The following is a 27,887-nucleotide window of genomic DNA, read 5'->3' on the forward strand; positions in this document are numbered from 1 at the left end:
GTGTTTATATACAGTACCAATCAAAAGTTTGGATACAGCTACTCATTCAAGGGTTTTTCTTTATTTGTGCTATTTTATACATTGTAGTATAATAGTGAAGACATCAAAGCTATGAAATGACACATACGGGAATCATGTACTAAACAAATCAAAAAATATTTTAGATATTTCAAAGTAGCCACGCTTTGCACATGCTTGGCATTCTCTCAACCAGCTTCACCTGGAATGCTTTTCCAACAGTCTTGAAGCAGTTCGCTCTGCGGTCCAACTCATCCCAAACCATCTCAATTGGGTTGAAGTCAGGTGATGATGGAGGCCAAGTCATTTGATGCAACATTCCATCACTCTCCTTGGTCAAGTAGACCTTAAACAAAGGAAGGAATGAAATTCCACAAATGAACATTTAGCAAGGCACACCTGTTAATTGAAATGCATTCCAGGTGACTACCTCATGAAGCTGGTTGAGAGAATGCAAAGCTGTCAAGGCAAAGGGTGGCTACTTTGAAAAATCTAAAATATATTTTGATTTGTTTTTTTTTGGTTACTTCATGATTCCATATGCTTCATAGTTTTGATGTCTCTACAATGTAGGAAATAGTTAAAATAAAGATACCCTGGAATGAGCTGTGTCCAATCTTTTGACTGGTACTGTGTGTGTGTGTAAATGGGGATTAGTTGAAGTCACTTGTCAATACTTATGCTAAACTAGCTAGTTCCCCTCTACAAATCATCACCATGTAGAGTGCCTGTTTTGCGCCCAATATATTTGGCCTCAACTGTATGTCCTGTTTGACGATCTTGCATAAACCAAGTTCCCGCCAGTTTTACAGAATGTTAGTGAGAGGTGCAATCCATGAATACTAAGTCATTATCAACTTTCTACAGCTGCTGCAGCATATTGATGTCTGAATGATGGTTAATGCCATAGAATTATGAATTACAATACTAGAATGGCATCCACCCTTGTGATAATCCAAAAGTCAGCCATGTTGGTCTGTGATCAGATGAATGTGAAGAATTTATCTGCACTTTATGTGTGCTAGCTAGCAATAACTTTCGTCTGTCCCCTTGCCGGGCTCAAACCAGGGACCTTCTACACACAACAGTCACCCTCGCTCCACAAAAGCCACGGCCCTTGCAGAGCAAGGGGAACAACTACTTCAGGTCTCGGAGTGAGAGACGTCACTGATTGAAACGCTATTAGAGCGCACCACCGCTAACTAGCTAGCCATTTCACATCGGTTACACTCACCCCCCTTTTGACCTCCTTTTCCTCAGCAACCAGTGATCTGGGTCACGGCACCAATGTAACATAACTTTCACATCGGTTACACTAGCTGCTATTGTCAACATATCCTATTTTTAGGTGACTTTGATATTTTCTATAGTGACTTTTTTTTCACACAAACTGAAGAAATTCAGAATTTATATAAGCAAACATTGCATACAAAACTGCATGAACAGTCACAGAATACATAAATGGCAAACAATACAAACACATACTTTATAATAGGCTACACAAAATGTATTCTTATGATGAGAAAACGGTATTGTGTACAACAGATTACTGTAACGACCCTGGGTTTATAAACGCGGAAATCGATCCTGAACATTCAATTAGCGCTCGAAGGTTGAGGGTTCGAGACCTGCTCCCTGTTGTTTCATTACATTACTTTGAAATGCCATAAATCATTTAATAGCTACTGCAAGCTCTTTAGTTTATATTCTGGGATAATTTTCAACATGGTACAGCTCCTGTAACGACACAGTTAAATGTAACTTTGTAACTAGTGCAATGTGTGTTTTGGGAAACTGGTGTGACATCTTCGGACATTATTTTTACGATGCATTGTTGAAACACTCGTAAACCTAAAGTACTGACGAATTTTGTCCAACATGACGCCACACCAGGGGTACGTTCAATTCGCTTAAATGTTTGCTAGGTTGCGGAACACCTTGTACTGAACGACACATTTCCCCAAAACATTATTGTACGTTCTTGAACATACTTTGAGCTACGCTTGCTTGGTTCGGTGGGTGTACCGGAGTGTGTCTTGAAGCAATGAGTGACGTATTTAAAAGGGCAGCGGTGCATTTTGAACCCCCTACCCTCCCCGTTTTTAAACTGGTTGAATAGTACAACAGTTTCCGTTCAATTGAATGTTCTATTACGTTTTTATGTACTGAACCCCTAACAAACAGCTGATTCATCGGTTCAGTGATTGCCCCTCTTTCACACCAGCTGCCAAACTAACCCTGATTCAGATGACCATCCTACCCATGCTTGATTGCGGAGACGTAATTTATGGATCGGCAGGTAAGGGTGCTCCAGATGTTGATGTTCTTTACCATTCGGCCATCATATTTGCCACCGATGCTCCTTTATAGGACACATCACTGCACTCTGTGAACTGGTCATCTCTGTATACCCTTCGCAAGACCCACTGGTTGATGCTTATTCATAAAACCCTCTTAGGCCTCACTCCTCTTGTCAGTTCGATGCGGCTAGCGACTTCAACGAGTTGCAAAAATACGCACACTGGACAGTTAAAAAAAAAAAAAATCTCAATCTCTGCTTAGCGTGATGTGCGTGATGTGTTGTCTCTACCGTCTTGCCCTTTGTGCTGTGGTCGTGCCCAATAATGTTTGTACCATGTTTTGTGCTGCTGCCTCCATGTTGTCATGTTGCTGCCATGCTATGTTGTTTTATGTCTCTTTATGTAGTTTTGTGGTGTCTCATCTTGGTGTGTGTGTGTGTGTGTGTGTGTGTGTGTGTGTGTGTGTGTATATATATATATATCTATATATGTGTATATATATATGTGTGTATATATATGTATATATGTATATATGTGTGTGTATATATATATATATATATATATATATATATATATATATATACACACATACACACACACACACACACACACACACACACACACACACACACACACACACACACACACACACATATATATACAGTGCCTTGCGAAAGTAATCGGCCCCCTTGAACTTTGTGACCTTTTGCCACATTTCAGGCTTCAAACATAAAGATATAAAACTGTATTTTTTTGTGAAGAATCAACAACAAGTGGGACACAATCATGAAGTGGAACGACATTTATTGGATATTTCAAACTTTTTTAAGAAATCAAAAATTGAAAAATTGGGCGTACAAAATTATTCAGCCCCCTTAAGTTAATACTTTGTAGCGCCACCTTTTGCTGCGATTACAGCTGTAAGTCGCTTGGGGTATGTCTCCATCAGTTTTGCACATCAAGAGACTGACATTTTTTCCCATTCCTCCTTGCAAAACAGCTCGAGCTCAGTGAGGTTGGATGGAGAGCATTTGTGAACAGCAGTTTTCAGTTCTTTCCACAGATTCTCGATTGGATTCAGGTCTGGACTTTGACTTGGCCATTCTAACACCTGGATATGTTTATTATTGAACCATTCCATTGTAGATTTTGCTTTATGTTTTGGATCTTTGTCTTGTTGGAAGACAAATCTCCGTCCCAGTCTCAGGTCTTTTCTTCCAGAATGGTCCTGTATTTGGCTCCATCCATCTTCCCATCAATTTTAACCATCTTCCCTGTCCCTGCTGAAGAAATGCAGGCCCAAACCATGATGCTGCCACCACCATGTTTGACAGTGGGGATGGTGTGTTCAGCTGTGTTGCTTTTACGCCAAACATAACGTTTTGCATTGTTGCCAAAAAGTTCAATTTTGGTTTCATCTGACCAGAGCACCTTCTTCCACATGTTTGGTGTGTCTCCCAGGTGGCTTGTGGCAAACTTTAAACAACACTTTTTATGGATATCTTTAAGAAATGGCTTTCTTCTTGCCACTCTTTCCATAAAGGCCAGATTTGTGCAATATACGACTGATTGTTGTCCTATGGACAGAGTCTCCCACCTCAGCTGTAGATCTCTGCAGTTCATCCAGAGTGATCATGGGCCTCTTGGCTGCATCTCTGATCAGTCTTCTCCTTGTATGAGCTGAAAGTTTAGAGGGACGGCCAGGTCTTGGTAGATTTGCAGTGGTCTGATACTCCTCCCATTTCAATATTATCGCTTGCACAGTGCTCCTTGGGATGTTTAAAGCTTGGGAAATCTTTTTGTATCCAAATCCGGCTTTAAACTTCTTCACAACAGTATCTCGGACCTGCCTGGTGTGTTCCTTGTTCTTCATGATGCTCTCTGCGCTTTTAACGGACCTTTTGAGACTATCACAGTGCAGGTGCATTTATACGGAGACTTGATTACACACAGGTGGATTGTATTTATCATCATTAGTCATTTAGGTCAACATTGGATCATTCAGAGATCCTCACTGAACTTCTGGAGAGAGTTTGCTGCACTGAAAGTAAAGGGGCTGAATAATTTTGCACGCCCAATTTTTCAGTTTTTGATTTGTTAAAAAAGTTTGAAATATCCAATAAATGTCGTTCCACTTCATGATTGCGTCCCACTTGTCGTTGATTCTTCACAAAAAAATACAGTTTTATATCTTTGTTTGAAGCCTGAAATGTGGCAAAAGGTCGCAAAGTTCAAGGGGGCCGAATACTTTCGCAAGGCACTGTGTGTATATATATACTGCTCAAAAAAATAAAGGGAACACTTAAACAACACAATGTAACTCCAAGTCAAGTCCCAGGTGGCTCAGTGGTCTAAGGCACTGCATCGCAGTGCTAGCTGTGTCACCAGAGACCACCAGAGACTCGAGCCCGGGAGGTCCATGGGGCGACGCACAATTGGCCTAGCGTCGTCCGGGTGAGGGACGCACTAGCTACTCCTGTGGCGGGCAGTGCACGCTGACCAGGTCGCTAGGTGCACGGTGTCTCCTCCGACACATTGGTGTGGCTGGCTTCCGGGTTGGATTCGCACTGTGTTAAGAAGCAGTGCGGTTTGGTTGGGGTGTGTTTCGGAGGACGCATGGCTCTCGACCTTCGTCTCTCCCGAGCCCGGGAGTTGTAGCGATGAGACAAGATAGTAACTACTAACAATTGGATACCACAAAATTGGGGAGAAAAAGGGGGAAATAATAATAATTTTAAAAAAACATTTTAGAATGGGTTTTTATGTATGATGTAGTTTGTTGATTTTAAGAATGACTTCAATAATTATATCTGTCCGCATTTACTGTATATGAATTTATTAATTCATGTATTTATCTATTTATGTGTGTATTGATAGATTTATACATTTATTTCTAATTACGGCAGGTTTGGTCCTCCATACAAATATAGCCGTCAAGTCTATCACCTGAAAGTTAGCTTGTCAACTAGCCATATTGAGGTGATCTGTTATTAGCTAGCTAGACAATTTGACATGGTCCAATCAACAGCCTATCATGTCTGTCAGCAGCAAATCGTGTTTAAACACTTAAAAACTAAATGGGGGAAAGGGGAGCCAACTTCATTAGATACTGTATGCCTACGTTGGAGAAAAAAAGTACATTAGACCTACTTATAACTACAGTCCCTTTGCGAAAGTATTCGGCCCCCTTGAACTTTGCGACCTTTTGCCACATTTCAGGCTTCAAACATAAAGATATAAAACTGTATTTTTTTGTGAAGAATCAACAACAAGTGGGACACAATCATGAAGTGGAACAACATTTATTGGATATTTCAAACTTTTTTAACAAATCAAAAACTGACAAATTGGGCGTGCCAAATTATTCAGCCCCTTTACTTTCAGTGCAGCAAACTCTCTCCAGAAGTTCAGTGAGGATCTCTGAATGATCCAATGTTGACCTAAATGACTAATGATGATAAATACAATCCACCTGTGTGTAATCAAGTCTCCGTATAAATGCACCTGCACTGTGATAGTCTCAGAGGTCCGTTAAAAGCGCAGAGAGCATCATGAAGAACAAGGAACACACCAGGCAGGTCCGAGATACTGTTGTGAAGAAGTTTAAAGCCGGATTTGGATACAAAAAGATTTCCCAAGCTTTAAACATCCCAAGGAGCACTGTGCAAGCGATAATATTGAAATGGAAGGAGTATCAGACCACTGCAAATCTACCAAGACCTGGCCGTCCCTCTAAACTTTCAGCTCATACAAGGAGAAGACTGATCAGAGATGCAGCCAAGAGGCCCATGATCACTCTGGATGAACTGCAGAGATCTACAGCTGAGGTGGGAGACTCTGTCCATAGGACAACAATCAGTCGTATATTGCACAAATCTGGCCTTTATGGAAGAGTGGCAAGAAGAAAGCCATTTCTTAAAGATATCCATAAAAAGTGTCGTTTAAAGTTTGCCACAAGCCACCTGGGAGACACACCAAACATGTGGAAGAAGGTGCTCTGGTCAGATGAAACCAAAATTGAACTTTTTGGCAACAATGCAAAACGTTATGTTTGGCGTAAAAGCAACACAGCTCATCACCCTGAACACACCATCCCCACTGTCAAACATGGTGGTGGCAGCATCATGGTTTGGGCCTGCTTTTCTTCAGCAGGGACAGGGAAGATGGTTAAAATTGATGGGAAGATGGATGGAGCCAAATACAGGACCATTCTGGAAGAAAACCTGATAGAGTCTGCAAAAGACCTGAGACTGGGACGGAGATTTGTCTTCCAACAAGACAAAGATCCAAAACATAAAGCAAAATCTACAATGGAATGGTTCAAAAATAAACATATCCAGGTGTTAGAATGGCCAAGTCCAGACCTGAATCCAATCGAGAATCTGTGAAAAGAACTGAAAACTGCTGTTCACAAATGCTCTCCATCCAACCTCACTGAGCTCGAGCTGTTTTGCAAGGAGGAATGGGAAAAAATGTCAGTCTCTCGATGTGCAAAACTGATAGAGACATACCCCAAGCGACTTACAGCTGTAATCGCAGCAAAAGGTGGCGCTACAAAGTATTAACTTAAGGGGGCTGAATAATTTTGCACGCCCAATTTTTCAGTTTTTGATTTGTTAAAAAAGTTTGAAATATCCAATAAATGTCGTTCCACTTCATGATTGTGTCCCACTTGTTGTTGATTCTTCACAAAAAAATACAGTTTTATATCTTTATGTTTGAAGCCTGAAATGTGGCAAAAGGTCGCAAAGTTAAAGGGGGCCGAATACTTTCGCAAGGCACTGTATGTTTAGCCAATTGTACAACGTTTCTACCGGTAGCTTGCAAAGTAAACATTATCAGCCAACACAGTATTTTTTTTTGTTTAGTTTATTAATTACATCGCCGGCAATTGCGCCCTTTTGCTGCTTGACAGGATGGGAAATTAACCAAAACCACTCATACTTGTCAGCTATAGTTCACTTTTATATCACTCAAATATCCAATTAATAGTGGCCAATATTGATATATATTGAGGCTACTGTTAGGTTCTAGAAATCAGAGTAAGAAATCGACGGACACTATAAAAGCTCCAACCAAGTTTATTCACCCCAAAGGATCGAACAGCTGAACAAACAAATAATAGATTCTCACAAGCACAGATATTTAACCCTTTTCTCCTATGCTGAGCCCCTTACACATCTGAACAGCCAATACACCTCTGTTGCTATCCAGAAGATTAATTGTGTTTATGTATATATATATATATATATATATATTATTCTCACTTCATCCAACTCACAGCTGTTATGGTGACTGGTACCAGACTGTCTCTTCTCCTCCCATAGGATCCCTGATGGCTAACAATAACATATCCTGACATAATGTAAACGTTATACATTACCCTCTCTCCCTCAGTGAAATGAATAAGTATATTTAATGATTCCAACAGTTAAGAAATCAGAACCCATCACTACCATTGAGTATATGCAATTCAAATGACATGATCAATGTTTACTGAGCATGAAAAGCCTACAGTTACTTTAACACTGATGATAGAGCTAAATGTGCACAATTGTTTTACATGGAATAATATGACATTTGTAGTTCTGACTGTGCTCTTGAAGAGCAATCCCTTAAACGGTAAGTAGTTGTCAATGGTTTAAGCAGAGCTGGGGGTCTCCTTGCCCCCAAGCAACACAATTAAACGCTCTGCACCATATCTGGGTTTCGATGCAAGGTGCGTTACAACATGGACTATAAGCAGTGGCAACCCATCTTTACAGATGGTGATAAATCTTTGGATCCAATTAAGTAAACTCAAAGCAATTACCTATACATTGGATTTGCTTAGCAATTTGACAAAGACGTTGTGGGCCACACTATCTTGATTGTCACTTGAGGGGAACTCCACTCAAACTATCTTTTGGTATTTTCCCCAATAATCAACAGTTGATACAGTCCCAAAATGTTTTGCATGTCAGCAGTCAAGTTCAAGCAAAGTATCACCGGCCACATCATGATGATGCGTTTTGTGATGTGGCTGGTAACACTTGGCTTCTTGAAATCCAATATCTTTTAAACGTGACTGCTAACATGCAAAACATGTTGTGATTGTATCAACAGTGGACTAATGGAAAAAAAGACCCAAAGATAGTAAGTGGAGTTCTCCTTTTAAGTGCCCAGACTCAAGCAATGAATTAATGAAGCCATGAATCACTGATTTATTAATATCGGATACACAGTGAGCACCAACACTTACACAGCACTTTATTTTAAATTCAACTATGTTAAACTTATGTTAAAGAGCAGACTGTCAACTTTAATTTGAGGGTATTTTCATCGGTTTTGGGCGAACCATTTAGAAACTAAAGCACTTTTTGTACATAGTCCCCCCATTTTACGGGACCAAAAATATTGGGACAAATTCACTTATGGTGTATTATAGTCAAAAGTTTAGTATTTGGTCCCATATTCCTAGCACACAATGATTACATCAAGTTTGTCACTCTAAACTTGTTGGATGCATTTGCTGTTTGTTTTGTTTGTGTTTCAGATTATTTTGTGCTTAATAGAAATTAATGTCATTTTGGAGTCACTTTTATTGTAAATAAGGACATAATATATTTCTACATTCATGTGGATGATACCAACGATACCAGGCCTTTTTACCTGTGCCAATCAAATCTGAACAACATTGTTTGTTATCAAAACAATAATAAGCGTCCTGGGATTAGTTTAAAATTACCCGCGACATGGTTTGTGAAATTAAGTGGGGAAAGAAATATAAACGCAACACGTAAAGTGTTGGTCCCATGTTTCGTGAGCTGAAAAAAAGATCCCAAAAATGTTCCATATGCACAAAAAGCGTATTTCTCAAAAATGTGCGGCACAAATTTGTTTACACCACGTGTATGGGGTCATGTGGGCGAGCGGTTTGCTGATGTCAACGTTGTGAACAGAGTGCCCCATGGTGGCGGTGGAGTTAGGGTATCGGTAGACATAAGCTACGGACAACGAGCACAATTGCATTTTATCGATGGCAAAGTGAATGCACAGATACTGTGAGGAGACTGAGGCCCATTGTCGTGCCATTCATCCACCGCCATCACCTCATGTTGCATGATAACGCATGGCCCCATGTCACAAGGATCTGTACACAATTCCTGGAAGCTGAAAATGTCAGTTCTTCCATGGCTTGCATACTCACCAGACATGGTCACCCATTGAGCATGTTTGGGATGCTCTGGATCAACGTGTACGACAGTATGTTCCAGTTCCCGCCAATATCCAGCAACTTCACACAGCCATTGAAGAGGAGTGGGACAACATTCCACAGGCCACAATCATCAGCCTGATAAACTCTATGCAAAGGAGATGTCGTGCTGCATGAGGCAAATGGTGGTCACACCAGATACTGACTGGTTTTCTGTTCCACGCTCCTACTTTTAAAGGTATCTGTGACCAATCGATGTATATCTGTATTCCCAGTCATGTGAAATCCATAGATTAGGGCCCAATTCATTTTTATATTGACTGATTTCCTTTTATGAACTGTAACTCAGTAAAATCTTTGAAACAGGTGAGTGATGGCTGGAATGGGATGGGCTGGCAGATTACAGCTACTACACGTGATATGGCATGAAAGTTAAGTGGACATTATTGGACCAGCGCATACAAGAGACTAGTTGCATTTATTTATTTTTTTACAGAATTTATAAACAAAACTGACTTGATACACATTTTTATAAAAGGCGCCGGTGCCTTAGATCGGTAGGACTGAAAAATGTGATAGTATGAAACGATAATCTATAAATGTTGGTATCATGATGTTTTGGTACCGTGATATTACTGTGGTACCGGTATACCATGCCAACACTAATTCACATTAATGTAGAAGTGTTTAGAAACATATTCTTATTCACAATAAAAGTTCATCCAAAATGACAATACATTATTTACCATTGATTATTTTGTGACCAATAGGAATGAAACCACCAAAACAGCAAATGCATCCAACAACTTTGTAGATTCAGAAGCTTTATGTAATTATTGCATGCTAGGAATATGTGATCAAATACTCAACTTTTGACTACTTACACAACAAAAAAATGTGTCACTGTCCCCATACTTTTGTAGCTCACTGTATTAGCTCTGGTCAATGACTTGTTAATCATTGAGAAACCATTAAGGTACACGGTTTCTCAAAGTGCACTTGTGCAATCCAGCATTTCACAACATCCGTTTTATAAAATCTTTTCTACGTCAATCTTTGGTCATGATAGGAAAAAGGCATCTCTAGGTAGACTAGATTCAGGGAATAACCCTTGGCGAGGACTATGAGCAGGGAAAAAAAGTGTGTGTTCTGGACTTCATTTCACAGAGGCCTCAGGTGAGCTCTGCCTGTTTAGTGCGTGGAAGGCGCAAGGCAGTGATCCCCCCTGTCAGCAGCAAAGCAGACACAAGTAGAACTGGTATCGCACAGTTGGTATCCACCAGCTGGCCAAAGACTATGTTACCCATGATGGCTGCCACTCTGCCTATTCCTGTGAAGAAGCCCAGAGCGGAGGACCTAAAATAAATCAAGATTGACAGTGAGCACAGTGGGAGAGACAAGACGATCAGCCTGGCAAAGAGCCTTTGCCGGGAAATTGTTTAAAAGAAGGCTGTATGGAAGCTTGGTGCCATTACATGTCATAGGAGTTGGCAAGACAGCAGAAACAGATCTTGGACCTGTCGTGACAATAGAAGACCAATAGAACCCGTTCTAAAGTGGACCTGGGGCTTCCCACCTGAACCCAATATGCATAAATAATAATAATAATTTGTTTTAATATAGAGACCCGTTCTGAACGGACCCCAGGACAACTAGACCCGTTATGTACAGTCGTGGCCAAACGTTTTGAGAATGACACAAATATTAGTTTTCACAAAGTCTGCTACCTCAGTCTTTAGATATTTTTGTCAGATGTTACTATGGAATACTGAAGTATAATTTCAAGCATTTCATAAGTATCAAAGGCTTTTATTGACAATTACGTGACGTTGATGCTAAGAGTCAATATTTGCAGTGTTGACCCTTCTCTTTCAAGACCTCTGCAATCCGCCCTGGCATGCTGTCAATTAACTTCTGGGCCACATCCTGACTGATGGCAGCCCATTCTTGCATAATCAATGCTTGGAGTTTGTTAGAATTTGTGGGTTTTTGTTTGTCCACCTACCTCTTGAGGATTGACCACAAGTTCTCAATGGGATTAAGGTCTGGGGAGTTTCCTGCCCATGGACCAAAAATATCAATGTTTTGTTCCCCGAGCCACTTAGTTATCCCTTATGGCAAGGTGCTCCATCATGCTGGCAAAGGCATTGCTCGTCACCAAACTGTTCCTGGATGGTTGGGAGAAGTTGCTCTCAGAGGATGTGTTGGTACCATTCTTTATTCATGGCTGTGTTCTAAGGCAAAATTGTGAGTGAGCCCACTCCCTTGGCTGAGAAGCAACCCCACACATGAACGATCTCAGGATGCTTTACTGTTGGCATGACACAGGACTGATGGTAGCGCTCACCAGGTCTTCTCCGGACAAGCTTTTTCCGGATGACCAAAACAATCAGAAAGGGGATTCATCAGAAAAAATGACTTTACCCCCGTCCTCAGCAGTCCAATCCCTGTACCTTTTGCAGAATATCAGTCTGTACCTGATGTTTTTCCTGGAGAGAAGTGGCTTCTTTGCTGCCCTTCTTGACACCAGGCCATCCTCCGAAAGTCTTTGCCTCACTGTGCGTGCAGATGCACTCACACCTGCCTGCTGCCATTCCTGAGCAAGCTCTGTACTGGTGGTGCCCCGATCCCGCAGCTAAATCAACTTTAAAAGATGGTCCTGGCGTTTGCTGGACTTTCTTGGGCGCCCTGAAGCCTTCACAACAATTGAACCGCTCTCCTTGAAGTTCTTGATGATCCGATAAATGGTTGATTTAAGTGCAATCTTACTGGCATCAATATCCTTGCATGTGAAGCCCTTTTTGTGCAAAGCAATGATGACTGCACATGTTTCCTTGCAGGTAACCGTGGATGACAGAGGAAGAACAATGATTCCAAGCACCACCCTCCTTTTGAAGCTTCCAGTCTGTTATTCAAACTCAATCAGCATGACAGAGTGATCTCCAGCCTTGTCCTCGTCAACACTCACACCTGTGTTAACGAGAGAATCACCGACATGATGTCAGCTGTTCCTTTTGTGGCAGTGCTGAAATGCGGTGGAAATTATTTTTGGGGATTCAGTTCATTTGCATGGCAAAGGGGGACTTTGCAATTAATTGCAATTCATCTGATCACTCTTCATAACATTCTGGAGTATATGCAAATTGCCATCATACAAACTGAGGCAGCAGACTTTGTGAAAATTAATATTTGTGACATTCTCAAAATGTTTGGCCACGACTGTATATATCTGGTCGGATCCAGAGCCTGTCTGATCCAAGTGAGGGAAGCAGCAGAAAAGTCATTTTTTTAAGCTAAAAAGGAGCTGAAAGCGAGAGGGGTGTCGCTCCAGCAGGAGGGGGAGGAGCTGTACTGTGAGCAAGTGACATGGGGAGTAGGGAGAAAGAGACAGCAACCAACCAAGCCGACTTAGTAGACTAATAGCTGACATAGCTAGGTTATTTATCATCAAATATGATTACGTAGTATCTGTCTTGGACTGCATCAAACCGGGAGAAGCTAGTTAAGCTAGCTAACGTTAGCTAGCAGGCTAACTGAGGCTGCACCGCATGCGCTTCCTCATCCTAGTTACAAATGACAACAACGCCATTCCGAATATTAAGTAGCAGCCTGCCTACCTGTTGGCTCTTGGTTGCTGTAGCCTATCCTTCTTTAACTTTTGATTCCATCTTTCATTGGTTAGATATAGCCTAACTTTTTCCACACACGGAGTGAGGCTCTGTGACTTTAGCCTAATGCCGCTTTGATGACTTATGATTGGTCAACAACAAGCTATACGCACAATGCTGCACTCTCGTGAAAAGCTACAGCAGCAGCATGAATTAGCATGAAGCGTTCTAGTACATAGGAGTGGGAAAGCAACACAAACAGATCTAGGACCAGGCTATTATGATGGTGTATGCAGTTACCGTAGCTGGGTGGGGTAGAGCTCAGTGCCCAACACGTCCAAGGAATTCCAGGCCACCACAGACACTCCACTAAAAACACAGGAGATGAGCAGACTCTGTGCTTTCGTCTTCACCTCGTAGATGAGGAACACACTCACACTGGACAACAATAGGCTGCAACCTGGGACAGAGAGCACAGTACATACTTGAAAAAACCAGACGGACACACACAGGGAATAGAATCCATGCCAAGATGGCTTTGGTTGGAATGTGATTCTAGGCTAGCAACTTTGACTTGATTCCTGCATAGACCACAAACATGGGTTAACTGTGAGAGGCTTTGGATCAAAGCGTCTGCAAATGGCCATTTTATGACACCATTCCCAATGCTGCAAAATTATTCTGATTGAGCCACAATGTCACTGAAACTTCTATTAACTAAATGCATTTTTTGATCATGCCCTACTGTCTTTTAAGAAGGGAGGGGAAAACAACTCACAAAGCAGGGCCTTTCCTCCAATGACGTCCATTAGGAGAACGGTGAAGATGTTCCCTGGTAGGTTTGAGGCTGCAGTGACAAAGCCCTCCATGTATACTGCGAAAGGAAGCAGTCCAACACACAAACTTAGTTTTCAAAAAAATTATTGTGCCAGTAAAGTGCCATGAAATATACTTTTTTTTACTTGAATAACAAACTTTGCAAAATGTTATAGATAGCACAATATTTCATCATTAAAGAGAAACTGGTGCCCACAGATTTATATAACATACATAGCGGCTGTTTACACAACCTTTTTCTGTAAGTCTGACAGGAGTGAGCATTTTATTGAGAAGTGCATTACTCTCGTGTTTTGTACACACCTGCCGTTTTGACTGGGTAGCAGCTTTGGTTGTCATGGCTTTGTAAGCGAGACACATTGGCACAGGGTGAGCCTCCATCCTCTGCTCTCTTGAAAAGCTCTGGGAACCACATCCACAGCCCATAGTATCTATACACACACACAAAGGGGTTAGGACATAGGATAACTACCCCCAGAAATATGAGCTGTCAATGTTTGTATATTTGTGTCAAAAATGTCATCCGTACATACAACAAGGACAACAAGGACAGCTGAAGACAGACAGATTGTATTAAGGAGAACTGAGACCCACCCAAATGAGATGCAGTAGAATATGATGACCAGACATACACTTCTAGAGGCCAACTCTCCAACAAACAGCTGTCTTATTGGTGCCAGGCACTGCAACACAAGCAACATTGATTTAAGTGAAAATAAACATGTCCTACATACAATGTGTTATTGGAATATTCACATACTGGGTTTGTATTTGACTTTGGGCTGAACCTCATGTGATAAAGAAAAACCTGAATGTAAAAGCCAACAGCATACATGTATATAGGGGATCTGAGATGCAGCATAAAGTACAGTACAACATTTCCTTCAGCACATCTGTTAGTTTTGAAGCTGTGATATCCCATCCCTCCAGTCTTGAAGGGAAAAAAAACATTATGAGAGTGTATTTGTGTATGTGCCGGACTCTTATGTCTGTGTGCATGTGTACATGTATGCATGGTGTTACCTGTTTGAGGTTGACAAAGCGCAGAGTGTGTGTTCCACCTCTCCTAGTCTCCCTCTCTTTCTTCTCAGAAGGGATATGCAGCCCACAAATCTGTAAACGATACAGAACACACCATATTTAACATATCAAGTGAAAAGTAGTAGCATCATCAACATATCTAATTCTACTAATGGAGAAAGACTATGATTAGTAGAAGTATGTTTACTGCTGGGCTGGAGCAAAAGCCTACAACCACACTGAAACGTTAAGGGCCGTATTCAATCTGTATCACGGAAGTTCAGCGTTACAGCGCTATTTAAATTTAAAGGCAATGTTCCCGGGTTAACGGAGACTGCATTCATCGTAAACACTGCATATATTGGCTCAATTGGAAATTACCTTTCACATTTCTATCCCGCTATCTGTAACACTTCAGAGATACAGATTGAATAGAGACCCGAGGTTGATCACCTCTGGTATATGAGCTAATACAGTATATGCAGTTAATCGAGGCCAAAACAAAGGGTTTTGAAAATATATCAACAGAATTGGGCAGCTTTTAGTACAGGGATATGGGAAGCTAAAACATACTGTATGTCTGTCTAACTTGCAAGTGTGTTTTGCCATTACTGTGAAGAGGGGCCGATCAGAAAGGTCATGAGTGCCAATTTCCCTCTACTTTTACATACCGTGCTCCATGTGATGGGCTGTATTTATTTACAGAAAGATGGAGACGTGTTCAGGAAAAATGGATTGGTTTAGAGATATTTACTGCTTGACTGGAGAAGCAACCACTATACACTTACAGTAACACAGTACGTGCAGTTCATCAAGGCCAAAACATTAAGAAGTGATCTTTCTAACTTGGAGTGTCAAAGTAATTTTTCCATTGGGGCCATTACTGAAAAGAGGGAGCACAAGTAAAGGCTACATTTAAAATATTATTATATATATTTAAAAAGGGGACAAAAATGGCCCATGAACCACATTTGACACCCCTGGTCCCTCCAAGACATGTACTGTATATTGAGCAGGGTTCACAATATAAATCATACCTAATCCTAAACTGATATGTGATATAAAAATTATGTATTTGAACCCAGATCTGGCTGTACATCCATTCCGTGACAAGAGTGTGCACGGGCCTGAAAGCTTGTCATTGGAATGAATAGTGTCACGTGATCGATGGCTTTGTACATTCATATAGCCATTGTTTTTTAAAGACCAGCATCAATGTTAAATTAATTAAGTACTTAAAATGAAGTTGTTAAAATGTTATACTTAAAAATATATATATTTTAATTGTCACATATTTAGATTGCAAAATATTGTATTCAGTTGTATTCACGTAATGGGAAGTTCAGGATTTTAGAACTTTACGTTTTATGGTTCCTCATCCTGATAGTAGTCAAAGAACATGTGACAGGAGACTGTAATCCATGGTTCGGTTTTCAATGGTTTCTTTAAACAGCCAAAAATATACACGTTAAATAACACTATTTGACGCGTCAAATAACAATATGTAAACTATATGCAAATGTTGGCCAATCACTATATGAAAAACTTCTCATTCATCATCACCAACAAACGACTAAGTCATGTCGAACCTTGAAAACATGAGAGATCGCTTTTTAAGTTTTGCCAGCCAAGTACAACCACCTTTACAACCATCCCAGGAGGACATTAACCGGCACAACTACCTAGTAACGTTAGCTTGCTAATGATTGCAACAGCTACCGTGGGATGCGCGAGTATGTCAGATTTCAATCGTTCAGGAGACGGAATAATGCTGGAGTCCAAAGGCAGCAAACCGGGAGAAGCAGGTTGATAATTATGAGGGTTTGCCTGTTCGCTGACCCTAACATCCGGCAGCTGAACAGGATAGGTACATTTTCCCTATATCCATGTAGTACATGAGGACACAGTGCGATGCACAGTGCTTGCTTTGTAAGTAAGCTAGGTGTGAAACTATCTTGTGATTCAACATACTTATTGTAGGTTATTTTATTGATTTTAAAGATCCTGGACTATTTCCCTGTTTTATATTAGGATACTTTTTTATTCGATTTAAATAATGTTTCCATATCTCAGTATCTTTAGAGTATCCTGTGAGGCAGATCAAAGTGCCCTATGACCAGGAGGAAAGCAGCTTCTTGAAGGTTTTGGTGGAAACATTCCCCCAGATGAATCCAAATGTAGAGGCTTTTAAGACAGACAGAAGGAGGCTCGTTCCCCTACAAAAAAAAGGATTGTTGTCAAGACAATGGAGGACAGAGATGGTGTGGTTGTTTTGGTGGCTCAACAATTTGTCCAAGAGAGCATGCAGGTGGCCTTGGAGCAATAAGTAAACTCTGTCATAAATCTGTGAAGTACTTGTCATTACTTCCTCTAACATAAGTAGTTTTAATCAGTCCATCCCCCTAAATCAATACACATCACTATATTGTCCTTAACACTTATTTTAAATATACATACGGTCTCTAAACCATAACAGGTTCAAATATCGTCTCAACTCTCTTGAGCTGCCCGAAGCATTGGGGAACCACCCGGACAGCTTCCGAGCTGTTTTAAAGTAATCTATTCCATACCTGGCGGCAACCGGCGGTGTTTGGCGAATGACACCATCTGCCATTGGTTCAACTGGCTGGATGAGGTGCAAGGTAAAATTAGTACATTGTTCAAGTTTATCGGTAACTGCATATTATTCAATTTTATGATTTAAATATGTATTTTAAATGTTTTACTGTGTACTCTGATGAAGAATGTCCTTTAACAGTGGCGATGGTGTTGGAGTTTGCTACTGGGGTAACGGTGGTGCCACCCCTTGGGTTTGAGGACACCACGACCATCGAATTCCTCCACACAGCACGAGGGTATCTTGCTGGGCAGCAGAAGAAAACGTACCCAGAGGCAAACACGTGTGCTGTGACACTAAGGCTCCCTCTTCATAGCACCTACAATGCCTTTAAGGAATTCATGACCTCCGGAATTGTGAATTCCCCACATTTCGGTGTTGCATAAAAACATTTTTACGATACATAATTGTATCTAGTGCACTAAATTACAGTAGCAATTGAGTGTTTGAAAATGTAATTGCACATCAATATTTAAGCATTTATCTGTATTGTTTGTACAGTGCATTCGGAACGTATTCAGACCCCTTGACTTTTTCCACATTTTATTACGGTACAGCCTTATTCAAAAATGGATACAATAATTTCCCCCCCTCAATCTACACACAATACCCCATATTGACAAAGCAAAAACAGGTTGACATTTTTGCAAATGTATATAAAAAAAAAAGGAAATATTACATTTATGACCCTTTACTCAGTACTTTGTTGAAGCACCTTTGGCAGCGAGTACACCAGAGTCTTCTTGGGTATGATGCTACATTTTTATTTGTTTAATACATTTTAGAATAAGGCTCTAATATAACAAAATGTGGAAACGGAGTCTGAGTCTGGAGTCGGAATGTAGGAGTCTGAAAACTTTCCAAATGCACTGTATTTCCATATTGGCTGTTATTGTTCACTTAATGATCATTCAAATTAAATTATACAATCCATATTGCTTGTCTTGGTGTTAGAGTTTTTTTACTGACACTTCACTAATAACCAATAGCCGTTGCTGATATTGACTGAAGTACTGCAGCCAACTCAGATAATTTGATGTCCTACATTAATAAGAACAAATTAACTTCAGCCATTATCATTTAATTAGAACTACATGAAATAAGGCTTCCCATCCACTGCATTAAGTGACAGCTCCACTTCTGGGAACTGCAAATTTCAAATACATTGATCTAAGAACTAAATCCATTAGTCCTAGGCTCTCCAACCCTGTTCCTGGAGAGCTACCCTCCTGTAGGTTTTCAATCCAACCTCAGTTGTAACTAACCTCATTAAGCAGGTAATTATTAAAATCAGGTCCACTAGATTAGGGTAGGCATGAACTTACAAGACAGTAGCTCTCCAAGAACAAGGTTAGGAGCTCTGCACTAGTCCATCTTCAACCACATAATTTGAGCTGTCACAATGTGTCAACAATGTTATGTTACTACCTGTAATAGGTTCCTGTTAATCACAATTATATAAAATGTAAAGGGGGCAAACCACTATCTTCATAGTTATATATTTTTTTAACTATAGGGCGTTCTCCACACATTTATTGGAACAATTTATAAAAGTCCCAATTGGGCATTACAAAAATGTAAGTTCTGTTTTAATAATGTCCATTCAGAATGTTCTGTTGTCCTCCCACAGCAGGCACGCTCTGAAGGTTCCAATCCAGTGCTTGCAGTAGGCCTCTCCTGGGTCGTGTTGTACTGAGTGGAAGACAAATATTGTGTCAGCAGATGGAATGCTGTGCTAAAGTGCCATAGAGCAAAATACAGTAACAATAGGCCGTATATCTTAACAGTACCTGACTCTCTCCAAATATGACCAAACGGAATCATACTGGAATGAGGAAGTACTTAACAAAGGTTAAGGCCACCTGGTCCTCATCCGTTTAGAGTTGAAGATATCTAGCGTACCTTTAAAGAGACCAAATCATACAGTGTGTGAAAGAGCGGGAATGTTAGTATTATAAAATGTATAATAGTATTATAAAAATAAACGAGTGGCGCTGAAGATATAGCGTCCAATCCCTCATCCCAGTAGGGGAGTATGTAGTAGGTCAGGTTGGAGTAGGAACGAGTGGCGCTGAAGATATAACTGCCATAACCCTCTGTAGATAGACAACTCCCAGGCTGCCTCTGGGGCCTTCCAATGGAATTATTGTCCGCAACAGTTCCATCTGTGTGTTGCTGATGGTGAACTGGATTTGTGGCACAATCACCCATTCCGACCAATAAAAGAGCTGCGGTGCCAGTGGTTGGGGGAGCCGAGGTGGTGGTTGGAGGAGCCGAGGTGGTGGTTGGAGGAGCAGAGGTGGTGGTTGGAGGAGCAGAGGTGGTGGTTGGAGGAGCAGAGGTGGTGGTTGGAGGAGCAGAGGTGGTGGTTGGAGGAGCAGAGGTGGTGGTTGGAGGAGCAGAGGTGGTGGTTGGAGGAGCAGAGGTGGTGGTTGGAGGAGCAGAGGTGGTGGCTTGAGAGCTGATGGTTGAATTTGGGGCGAACAAATCCCTTACTGCTGTCAGATTGGCCCTCTGCATTGCCAGGGAACCCGAGACGAACAACTGCAGAGGTGACTGCCGTTGGTCAGTCCTCAGCCCATGGCGGTTCCACTGACTGGCAAACACAGCAAGATCTCTGTTCACCCGTGGCAGGAACACAAAGTGCAGTGCCCACAGGTACACCTCATTGTTGATGTCGATGATCTGCTCCATCTCCAAGAAGGTGAACAGGTAATGGTAAACGTTGGAGACTACATGCCAGATGTCCCCCCACAGCCGTTCTATCCTCTGGTTGTGAGTGCACCTTCCTCTGAGGGCACTTCCCCTCTCACCATCCCTGAACTGCTCCATGAAGGCACAGATACAGTTGTTTTCACCATCCGGTGTTTATCTCACCCGGGATGGTACTCCGTAGCTGGTGATGGCTGCTTCGAATGACTCCATGACTGACACTCCTGTTATTGTCAGAGGCCTTCAGAAACCCAACAAGTCTGCTGTAACCATCCACAGCACCATGGATAACAATCCTCCACCTAAAAAAAACATGACACGTTTGTTTAACAAAACCTCTCTCTCTCTTATAGTGACACCATTCTGTTTTAATTGATATCAGCTCTTTGATCCTCGTATCCAGCTAAGCGTCCGACAACAGTAAGTATGACCTGACAATCTGAACATGACTAAATACAAAACACAAAAAGATACATCAATCAGGAATGTGATCGAATCTAGAGAGGATGAAGAGATCTCCCGCTTGTGTTACAATTGCTTTATTAAATTACGATAACTTACCTCATGCGCCGCTTGACCACAGATTGCAACACATTGAGAACATCTGCCATTTGTCTGATGGTCATATGACAATCTATGAGGAACTCAAGCTGCTCCTTGGTGATGTGCTACTGCCCTCCCTCCAAAGGTGCTTGATAGGACACTGAAATAAAAAAAATACAATAGATATAGAATTACAAAATGACACTCCTAAAAACTTTAGGTTAAAAGACTAAGATCACCATTTAGAATTTAGGAACAGCATTATAGACCAACCAAATGTTTTTTTCATTGATTGACTTGACACAGGAGACTGAACACAGTACAAGTAAAATGATACAATCTCAGCCTTTACCACTCATGTCTTACAACAACAAAAAATGATACAAATGTAACAACTTGCCATATTCGTAAGGTTCCCATTGTTGGATGTCATTTGCCTCTTGTAGGAACTCCTCTGCAACAGCAATTATATTGCTGGCCATCTCTTCATCCATCAAATGACCTGAAAAATAGACCGCAGACCCGATGGGTCCAGTGACATTTTATCTGTATGTAGTTAACATCCCCTTAAGTGTTCTCTTGTCTAAACGGTGCCAACTCTGAGCCTGACATATGAAGACAGGCAATGCAGTTTTAACTAACGTACTTTAGCTACAAACTAGCTAAAAAAAATGTATCTTCATTTAACATCGCTAGCTAGCTAACGTTACCGTACAGCAGTAACTAGTTAACGTTTTATAGATTCCATAATTAACGTTAGATTATGAACAATTAATGTTAGCTAGCTATCTTGAGTTCAGTTAATATATCAAATGGCAGACAGATCTAACGTTAGCTAGCTAACGCCGTTGGTAGTTCGGTAACGTTACGTGTTCTATTATGTAGTTACTTTTTTGCAGCCGTTACACCACTCACTCTCAACACCTACGTTAGATAGCTAGCTAACATGAAGTTAACGTTACCTGGCTATTGATGGTTGAAGTCCATCTCTTCTGTCCGTGAGCAGCAGTCTGGTGCAATCAGAGATGGTAGATTTACAATCTTCGAGAAATTGGGCAGCCATTGTTAACTAGCTAGCTAATTTTACCTCGGAAGAACAGAAGTTGGGTGAACGTCTTTCATCAGTACCTGAGACTTGGGCGGACTCCAAACGACCTTTATGCATATGTGATCATCAGTGACAAAATCTATGGCTCGTAGCATATGGGTGAATCGTTGTGACATGAAATACGAGTGTAATCAATGTGTAATAACTACGTACAAAATTAATGAACGTGTTAAATTATTATGTGACCTGGAGTCATATTCAGGTCCTGATTGGTAAATAAGCTTATTTGACGCTTCAAATAGTGTTATTTGACGCGTCAACGTCAAATAGTGTTAAATTCTACTGTAGCTTAAGCAGTTCCCTGGTCTGGTTCTCTGAAGTTGTTCTGCTGTTGGACGGTTCTGCGAGGTCTGAAACCTACTGGGCCGCGGGATCATTTTGATTATCCTTGTTACAATGCGGATTAATTATCTTCCGATGATAGTGGTAATAGTAATGCAAGGTTATTTAGAATTCACACAGGGTATTCTTGCCAGGGCAATTAATTTGTCTATTGTAGTTGTGACTGGGTTTGTGCAGCCTCTCCAATACCTCCTTAAGGATGGGAAACTCCCATGTATCAGGGGTCCTTGAGGGAAATGTTTCATGACCTGTACTATTCATTTTCACATGTTGAACTCCACTTAATTCTTTTTTGAGTAAAACATTTTAACAAAACCAATATCTTATATATTAAAGTGTTATACCTGGAGAGTTGTGATTGTATACATTTGGGGTTCAAACCTTTTGCTTCATAACCCACCAATTGACGTGTCTTGAGTGGCAAACCTCCAATAAGGGTTGAACTGTGACACAAAGCAACACATGGTTCCCCCTGACAAAAAGGTTCTTAAGGCCCCCAGAAGAAAAGTGCCGGTTCTGAGCAGTGAAAAAACATACTCAGACCAAATATAATAAAACAATTTAACATTCAAAACATCTAACTCGTGACTAATTTTAAGGAATTGACTAATAATGAAATGATGAGTATCTATGGGCAAAAAAAAAAGTCAAATCGCGTGAACCCGCGACATCTGCCCCGACCCACAGTTTGGGAGCCGCTGCACTAAGGTACACATACTACGGTACATACCGAGAAGGTCTTGAGACTGCCTCTGTGGTTTATTGCAAACATCCTGCAGAAGACACGTAGGGCTTCTGTCTCACGGCCAGCCTTGCAAAGAAAGAGAAGTGTGTTTAATGAAGAAACAAACCAAAAACAAGATATTATTTCGTAAACTAACTTGTTGAACTTGGTTGGAGGCTAAGTGTCCTATTCTATTATTCAGAAACATTTATTGGCGCCTGTAGTGGCCTGTAAGCACTGGTGTACCTCCATGAGGAACCGGGGGCTCTCAGGCATGGCCAGACTGAAGATGAGTGCCGATGTGAGGCTGGGGACAGAGCACAGCACCACAAACAGCCTCCAGCTCTGGAAGTCCAGCCCACCCAGAGAAAAGCGGACCCAGGTCCGGGGAATGACCAACCACGCCAGGCCTGTAGGGAAAACACACACCCAGACGCTTACCTAAATGTTCATTAACATCATATATTGTGACATTCCATAAATCATTTGCATTGGAGCAAAAGTGTGCAGCTAGACTATTTGTTAATGCATTTCCATTAGGTACACGTCTCACGAATGATTGACCCACAAACAGAAAAATCATATTACTGGACATGGGTCTATATTTTAGGATTTTAACAAGCATGTGGACCTAAACATTGCCTACAGACACATGCAACAGTAATCATCTCTACCTCCCTCAAACATTTCACACGAGGACAAACATCATCTGACTGTAACAGAAGACAATGTATAGTAATGGTGTCACCTGCTGCCAGAATATTCCCTGCCATCCAGAAGGTGGCCAGAGCACTTATCATTGCCCCCCTCTTCAGCCGGGGCTGAAACTCAGAAAAGTAGGAGAAGATGACCGGGATTGAACCTCCCACCCTGGAAAAGGCAAATGGAAAAGACTTGTTAGAATCCACTACACAATTAGAGTGCCTACACAGTAGATTTCCAAAGTGTTAACTGAGCAGAGTCTAGGTATTTCAATGACAACTGTCTGTTGGCAAGGGTGAGAGGGAAACATATGAGTAGCCTATGCCCTGGAAAGACACTCCGGTGAAATTTGAAATGAATCCTTTAAATGAAGAGAGTAGATGCAACTTTGAGTGTTTGTAAAATTATTCACATTACATTTCCGTGTTGGTGTCTTTGTGTATGTGTGTGCGTCTGTGTACCATCTTCATTAGGTCAAAACAGAGAGGTATGTAATGAAAGCTTACCCTACACCGCTGATGAACCGTAGTAGAAGGAAGAGCCAGAACCTTGGGGCAAAGCTGGCCAGCGCTCCAAACACTCCGTTCACTGTCAGGGACATCACCAAGACCTTCTGGCGCCCCCTCTGGTCAGCCAGGTAACCCCACATGTACCCACCTATCATCATTCCTATGGGGACAAAGGGCAAAACCAGAGCATAGAAAAGTCAGAGGCCTCATTTAGAAAAGGTTTTTATGCACAGAATTCTTAAACAATGTTGCTATTCATAAACCTTGAACTTGATGTGAAATTTGGTTTTACATGTGATTGATGATGAATGACTTAGTTGTTAAGCATGAGTCTTATCACACTAATAGAACCCTGGTTAAGTCTGCACTTACATATAAGTAATACAGCAGCATCTGTAATCAAGTCAACTGATATTTAGGCCTACTTTAAAATGTGATGACTGAATTCTTTAGTTGAAATAATATAAACTATTTACCCATATAAGCTATTCCTTACCGAGGAAAATGTTGGCCGTCAGTAACCCCATGTCTGAGGAGCTGAGATGGAGGTCACAGCGGGCCGTAGGCAGCAGAAAGGAAACACACAGGATCTCCACCGCATCACTGGCATTGGCCCATCCACACACCACCAACAGGAGCCCATGGAACAAACCAAAACCTGAAGGTGGGGCGCAGAGACCAGACACTACAGGAATACTGTTAATTTTCCAATGAGAATACAGTGTGATGTCTGGAAGTCTGAGACTGAGGCATCAGCGGTGTATTCACTAGGAACCAAACAGAAGCAAACTTGCTGAAACTGGAAGGGACCTACCTGGGGTGTATTCACTATGAACCAAGCGGAACCAAACAGAAGGAAACAGGGAGGGACCTACCTGAATTTCTCTAACAGAAACTCTAATTTTAGTTGAAAAACGTTTTCCATTATGATGGTGTGCACTAATGAATACACCCCTGAACTTGATCAATTAGGTATGTTTGCTACGGTTTGCACTTTAAGCAATAAGGCCCGAGGGGGTGTGGTATAACCCCAGAGGTGCCTTATTGCTATTGTAAACTGGTAACCAACGTAATTAGAGCAGGGGTGTGGTATATGGCCAATATACCACGGCTAAGGGCTGTTCTTAGACATGACGCAATGCGGAGTGCTAGGACACAGCACTTTCAGCCAATCAGCATTCAGAGCTCAAACCACCCAGTTTATAATGAGTAATATACCACAGCTAAGGGCTGTTTTTATGCACAACGCAAACCGATACAGCCCTTAGTCATGGGATATTGGCCATATAAAGTGCATTTGTAAAGTATTCAGACCCTTACATTTTTCCACATTGTTACATTACAGCCCTATTCTGAAATGAATTCAATTAATTGTTTTCCTCATCAATAGACACACAATTATCCCTTTTTTTTGCATATTTAATTTTAAAAAATAGATACCTTATTTACATAAGTATTCAAACCCTTTGCTATGAGGCTTGAAATTGAACTCCGGTGCATCCTGTTTCTGTTGGTCATCCTTGAGATCCTTGAGATGTTTCTACAACTTAATTGGATTCCACCTGTGGTAACACAACTGTCTATATAAAGGTCCCACAGTTGACAGCACATGACAGAGCAAAAACTAAGCCATAAGGTCGAAGGAATTGTCCGTAGAGCTCTGAGATAGGATTGTGTCAAGGCACAGATCTGGGGAATGGTACCAAAAAAAATATGTTGTAGCATTAAAGGTCCCCAAGAACAGTGGCCTCCATCATTCTTAAATGGAATAAGTTTGGAACCACCAAGACTCTTCTTAGAGCTAGCCGCCTGGCCAAACTGAGCAATCAGGGGACAAGGGCCTTGGTCAGGGAGGTGACCAAGAACCCGATGGTCAATCTGACAGAGCTCCAGAGTTCCTCTGTGGAGACAGGAGAACGTTCCAGAAGGACAACCATCTCTGCAGCACTCCACAAATCAGGCCTTTATGGTAGAGTGGCCAGACAGAAGTAATCTCCTCAGTAAAAGGCACATAACTCCACTTGGAGTTTGCCAAAAGGCACCTAAAGGACTATGAATACTTATGTAAATGTGATACATTTCAGTTTATGGGGTATTGTGTGTAGATTTGGGGGTGGTGCCTTATAGCTATTGTAATGAAACAGCAGAGAGCAGGTCTCGAACCCTCGACCTTCTAGCCCAAAGTCCAGCCCGCTATCGACTGTGCCGCAAAAGCAAGCTCATGGGGCAGAGTCGATATCCGCGCTTATAAACCCAAGGTCGTTACACTATTATAAACTGGTTACTAACGTAATTAGAACAGTAACAATTAATAAAAAGCATTCAGGGGCTCAAACCACCCAGTTTATAATAATGAATACACCTCGTGTTACACATCAAAATCCCAGTAGTCTACCTGCTTCCTCAACAGCTTCCTCATATGTTCGTTTTCTTTGTGTACTTCTCTGAACATCATTTGCATTATCTCCAATACACCTCTCAAAAATAACTTCACCTGAAATGTAAAAAAAAAAAAAAAAAAAGCATGATAAATGGCTTTGTAAATTGTATGATCATAAATTACTCAAAACATTTAATGGAAAACATACGTCTGATAATGCAGGTACACCTACTTACTACCTGTTGAATTTTACATCATAATTACATTTTTAAGCTAATAAAGAGTACATGGGTTGGACTAGTTTACGTGGGAGACTGCATGAAAGTTCCAAGACTACCAGGTGGAGTTTACGCATGTACCTTCATCCGAGTCGAGGCTAGCTAGCTCCAGGTGGCTAGTGAGAAGTGGCACTCGTGCTGCATCATCGCCGGACGCCTCTATATGGATATGTCGAGACATAGCCGGCTGTTTCATCAAGCTAAAGCACCAGTACGACCTCTTGTTTTGTAGAGACTACATGTCAGTGGAGACTTTCTTGATGCATAGTAACTGTATTACCAGAGAACCACATATTTATCCACACAGTTATGGAGTGAACCAAAAAATTATCCATTATATTGAACAGATACTCTAGTGGCCGCTCTAACTATGAAAATAAATGTCTTAAAAAAAAAGGAAGGCAGACGGAGGAGGCAAGATCATGGGACCATTCTAGCCAATGGGAGGGCTAAACGTGAATGAAACAACACCCACAACTCCGATATGAGGTGTTTTTTCTCAAAGTTGCCGGAATGTCACATGTCCTACGTATATCAGTACACGCCTACACGCATTACAAAACTTCGATTATATCAAATAAGTCACATGTAGCAAATAAACCATTCAACTTTTTGTTAACCAAATTCGACACTCTAATTGACCTCCATACAAAAACTAATCACTTGGTGAGCGGAAAAACGCCACATGCCGGAGTAGACAGATTTTGGGCTAAGTTACCCCTCTTGCTTCGCCTCTTCCTCTCTGAGTGAACTGAACCTACTTCCTGTTTTAAGAAATGGATGAGCTGTTAGCCTTCTTCGGTGGCGTTTAACGGCGGTTGGCATCCAATATAATGTTGCATTACCGCCACCATCTGGAGTACAAATCCATTATACTTTGTGACACAACATAGGAAAAGGAAGATCACATGATTTCTGCCTGCCAACTAACCCTACACTCACAAAAAAAACGCCACCACCTTGCACAAATTTAACCCTATTGGATCCTACACAC

The 27,887-nt window shown here is 41.3% G+C and overlaps 1 protein-coding gene across 8 annotated transcripts; it reads right to left on the minus strand.

Annotated features, from left to right (window-relative positions):
• Window positions 1–42: 42 nt before the first annotated feature.
• Window positions 43–27,696, minus strand: sv2 (synaptic vesicle glycoprotein 2). 8 transcript variants are annotated; one of them, XM_021565100.3, is made up of 13 exons: window positions 26,975–27,675; window positions 26,631–26,729; window positions 24,732–24,893; window positions 24,233–24,395; window positions 23,773–23,894; window positions 23,271–23,434; window positions 23,031–23,111; window positions 14,982–15,071; window positions 14,553–14,641; window positions 14,262–14,389; window positions 13,900–13,995; window positions 13,422–13,581; window positions 43–364 (listed from the first exon to the last, which is right to left on the minus strand). In XM_021565100.3, exons 1-13 carry the CDS (start codon window positions 27,087–27,089, stop codon window positions 355–357), a joined length of 1,479 nt encoding a protein of 492 aa, XP_021420775.3. In that variant the 5' UTR covers window positions 27,090–27,675; the 3' UTR covers window positions 43–354. The 8 variants fall into 8 exon arrangements, 4 of the variants coding, with proteins under 4 accessions (XP_021420775.3, XP_021420765.3, XP_090058199.1 ...); XM_021565090.3 differs by lacking the exon at window positions 43–364 and adding an exon at window positions 7,384–10,869 and having other exon boundaries at window positions 26,975–27,696; XM_090202073.1 differs by lacking the exons at window positions 43–364; window positions 26,631–26,729 and adding an exon at window positions 7,384–10,869 and having other exon boundaries at window positions 26,975–27,652.
• Between the last annotated feature and the right edge of the window lie 191 nt (window positions 27,697–27,887).

This window comes from Oncorhynchus mykiss, chromosome 2 (genome assembly GCF_057628025.1).
Source record: "Oncorhynchus mykiss isolate SJ-2025 chromosome 2, ASM5762802v1, whole genome shotgun sequence".
NCBI classification, from domain to species: Eukaryota; Metazoa; Chordata; class Actinopteri; order Salmoniformes; family Salmonidae; genus Oncorhynchus; species Oncorhynchus mykiss.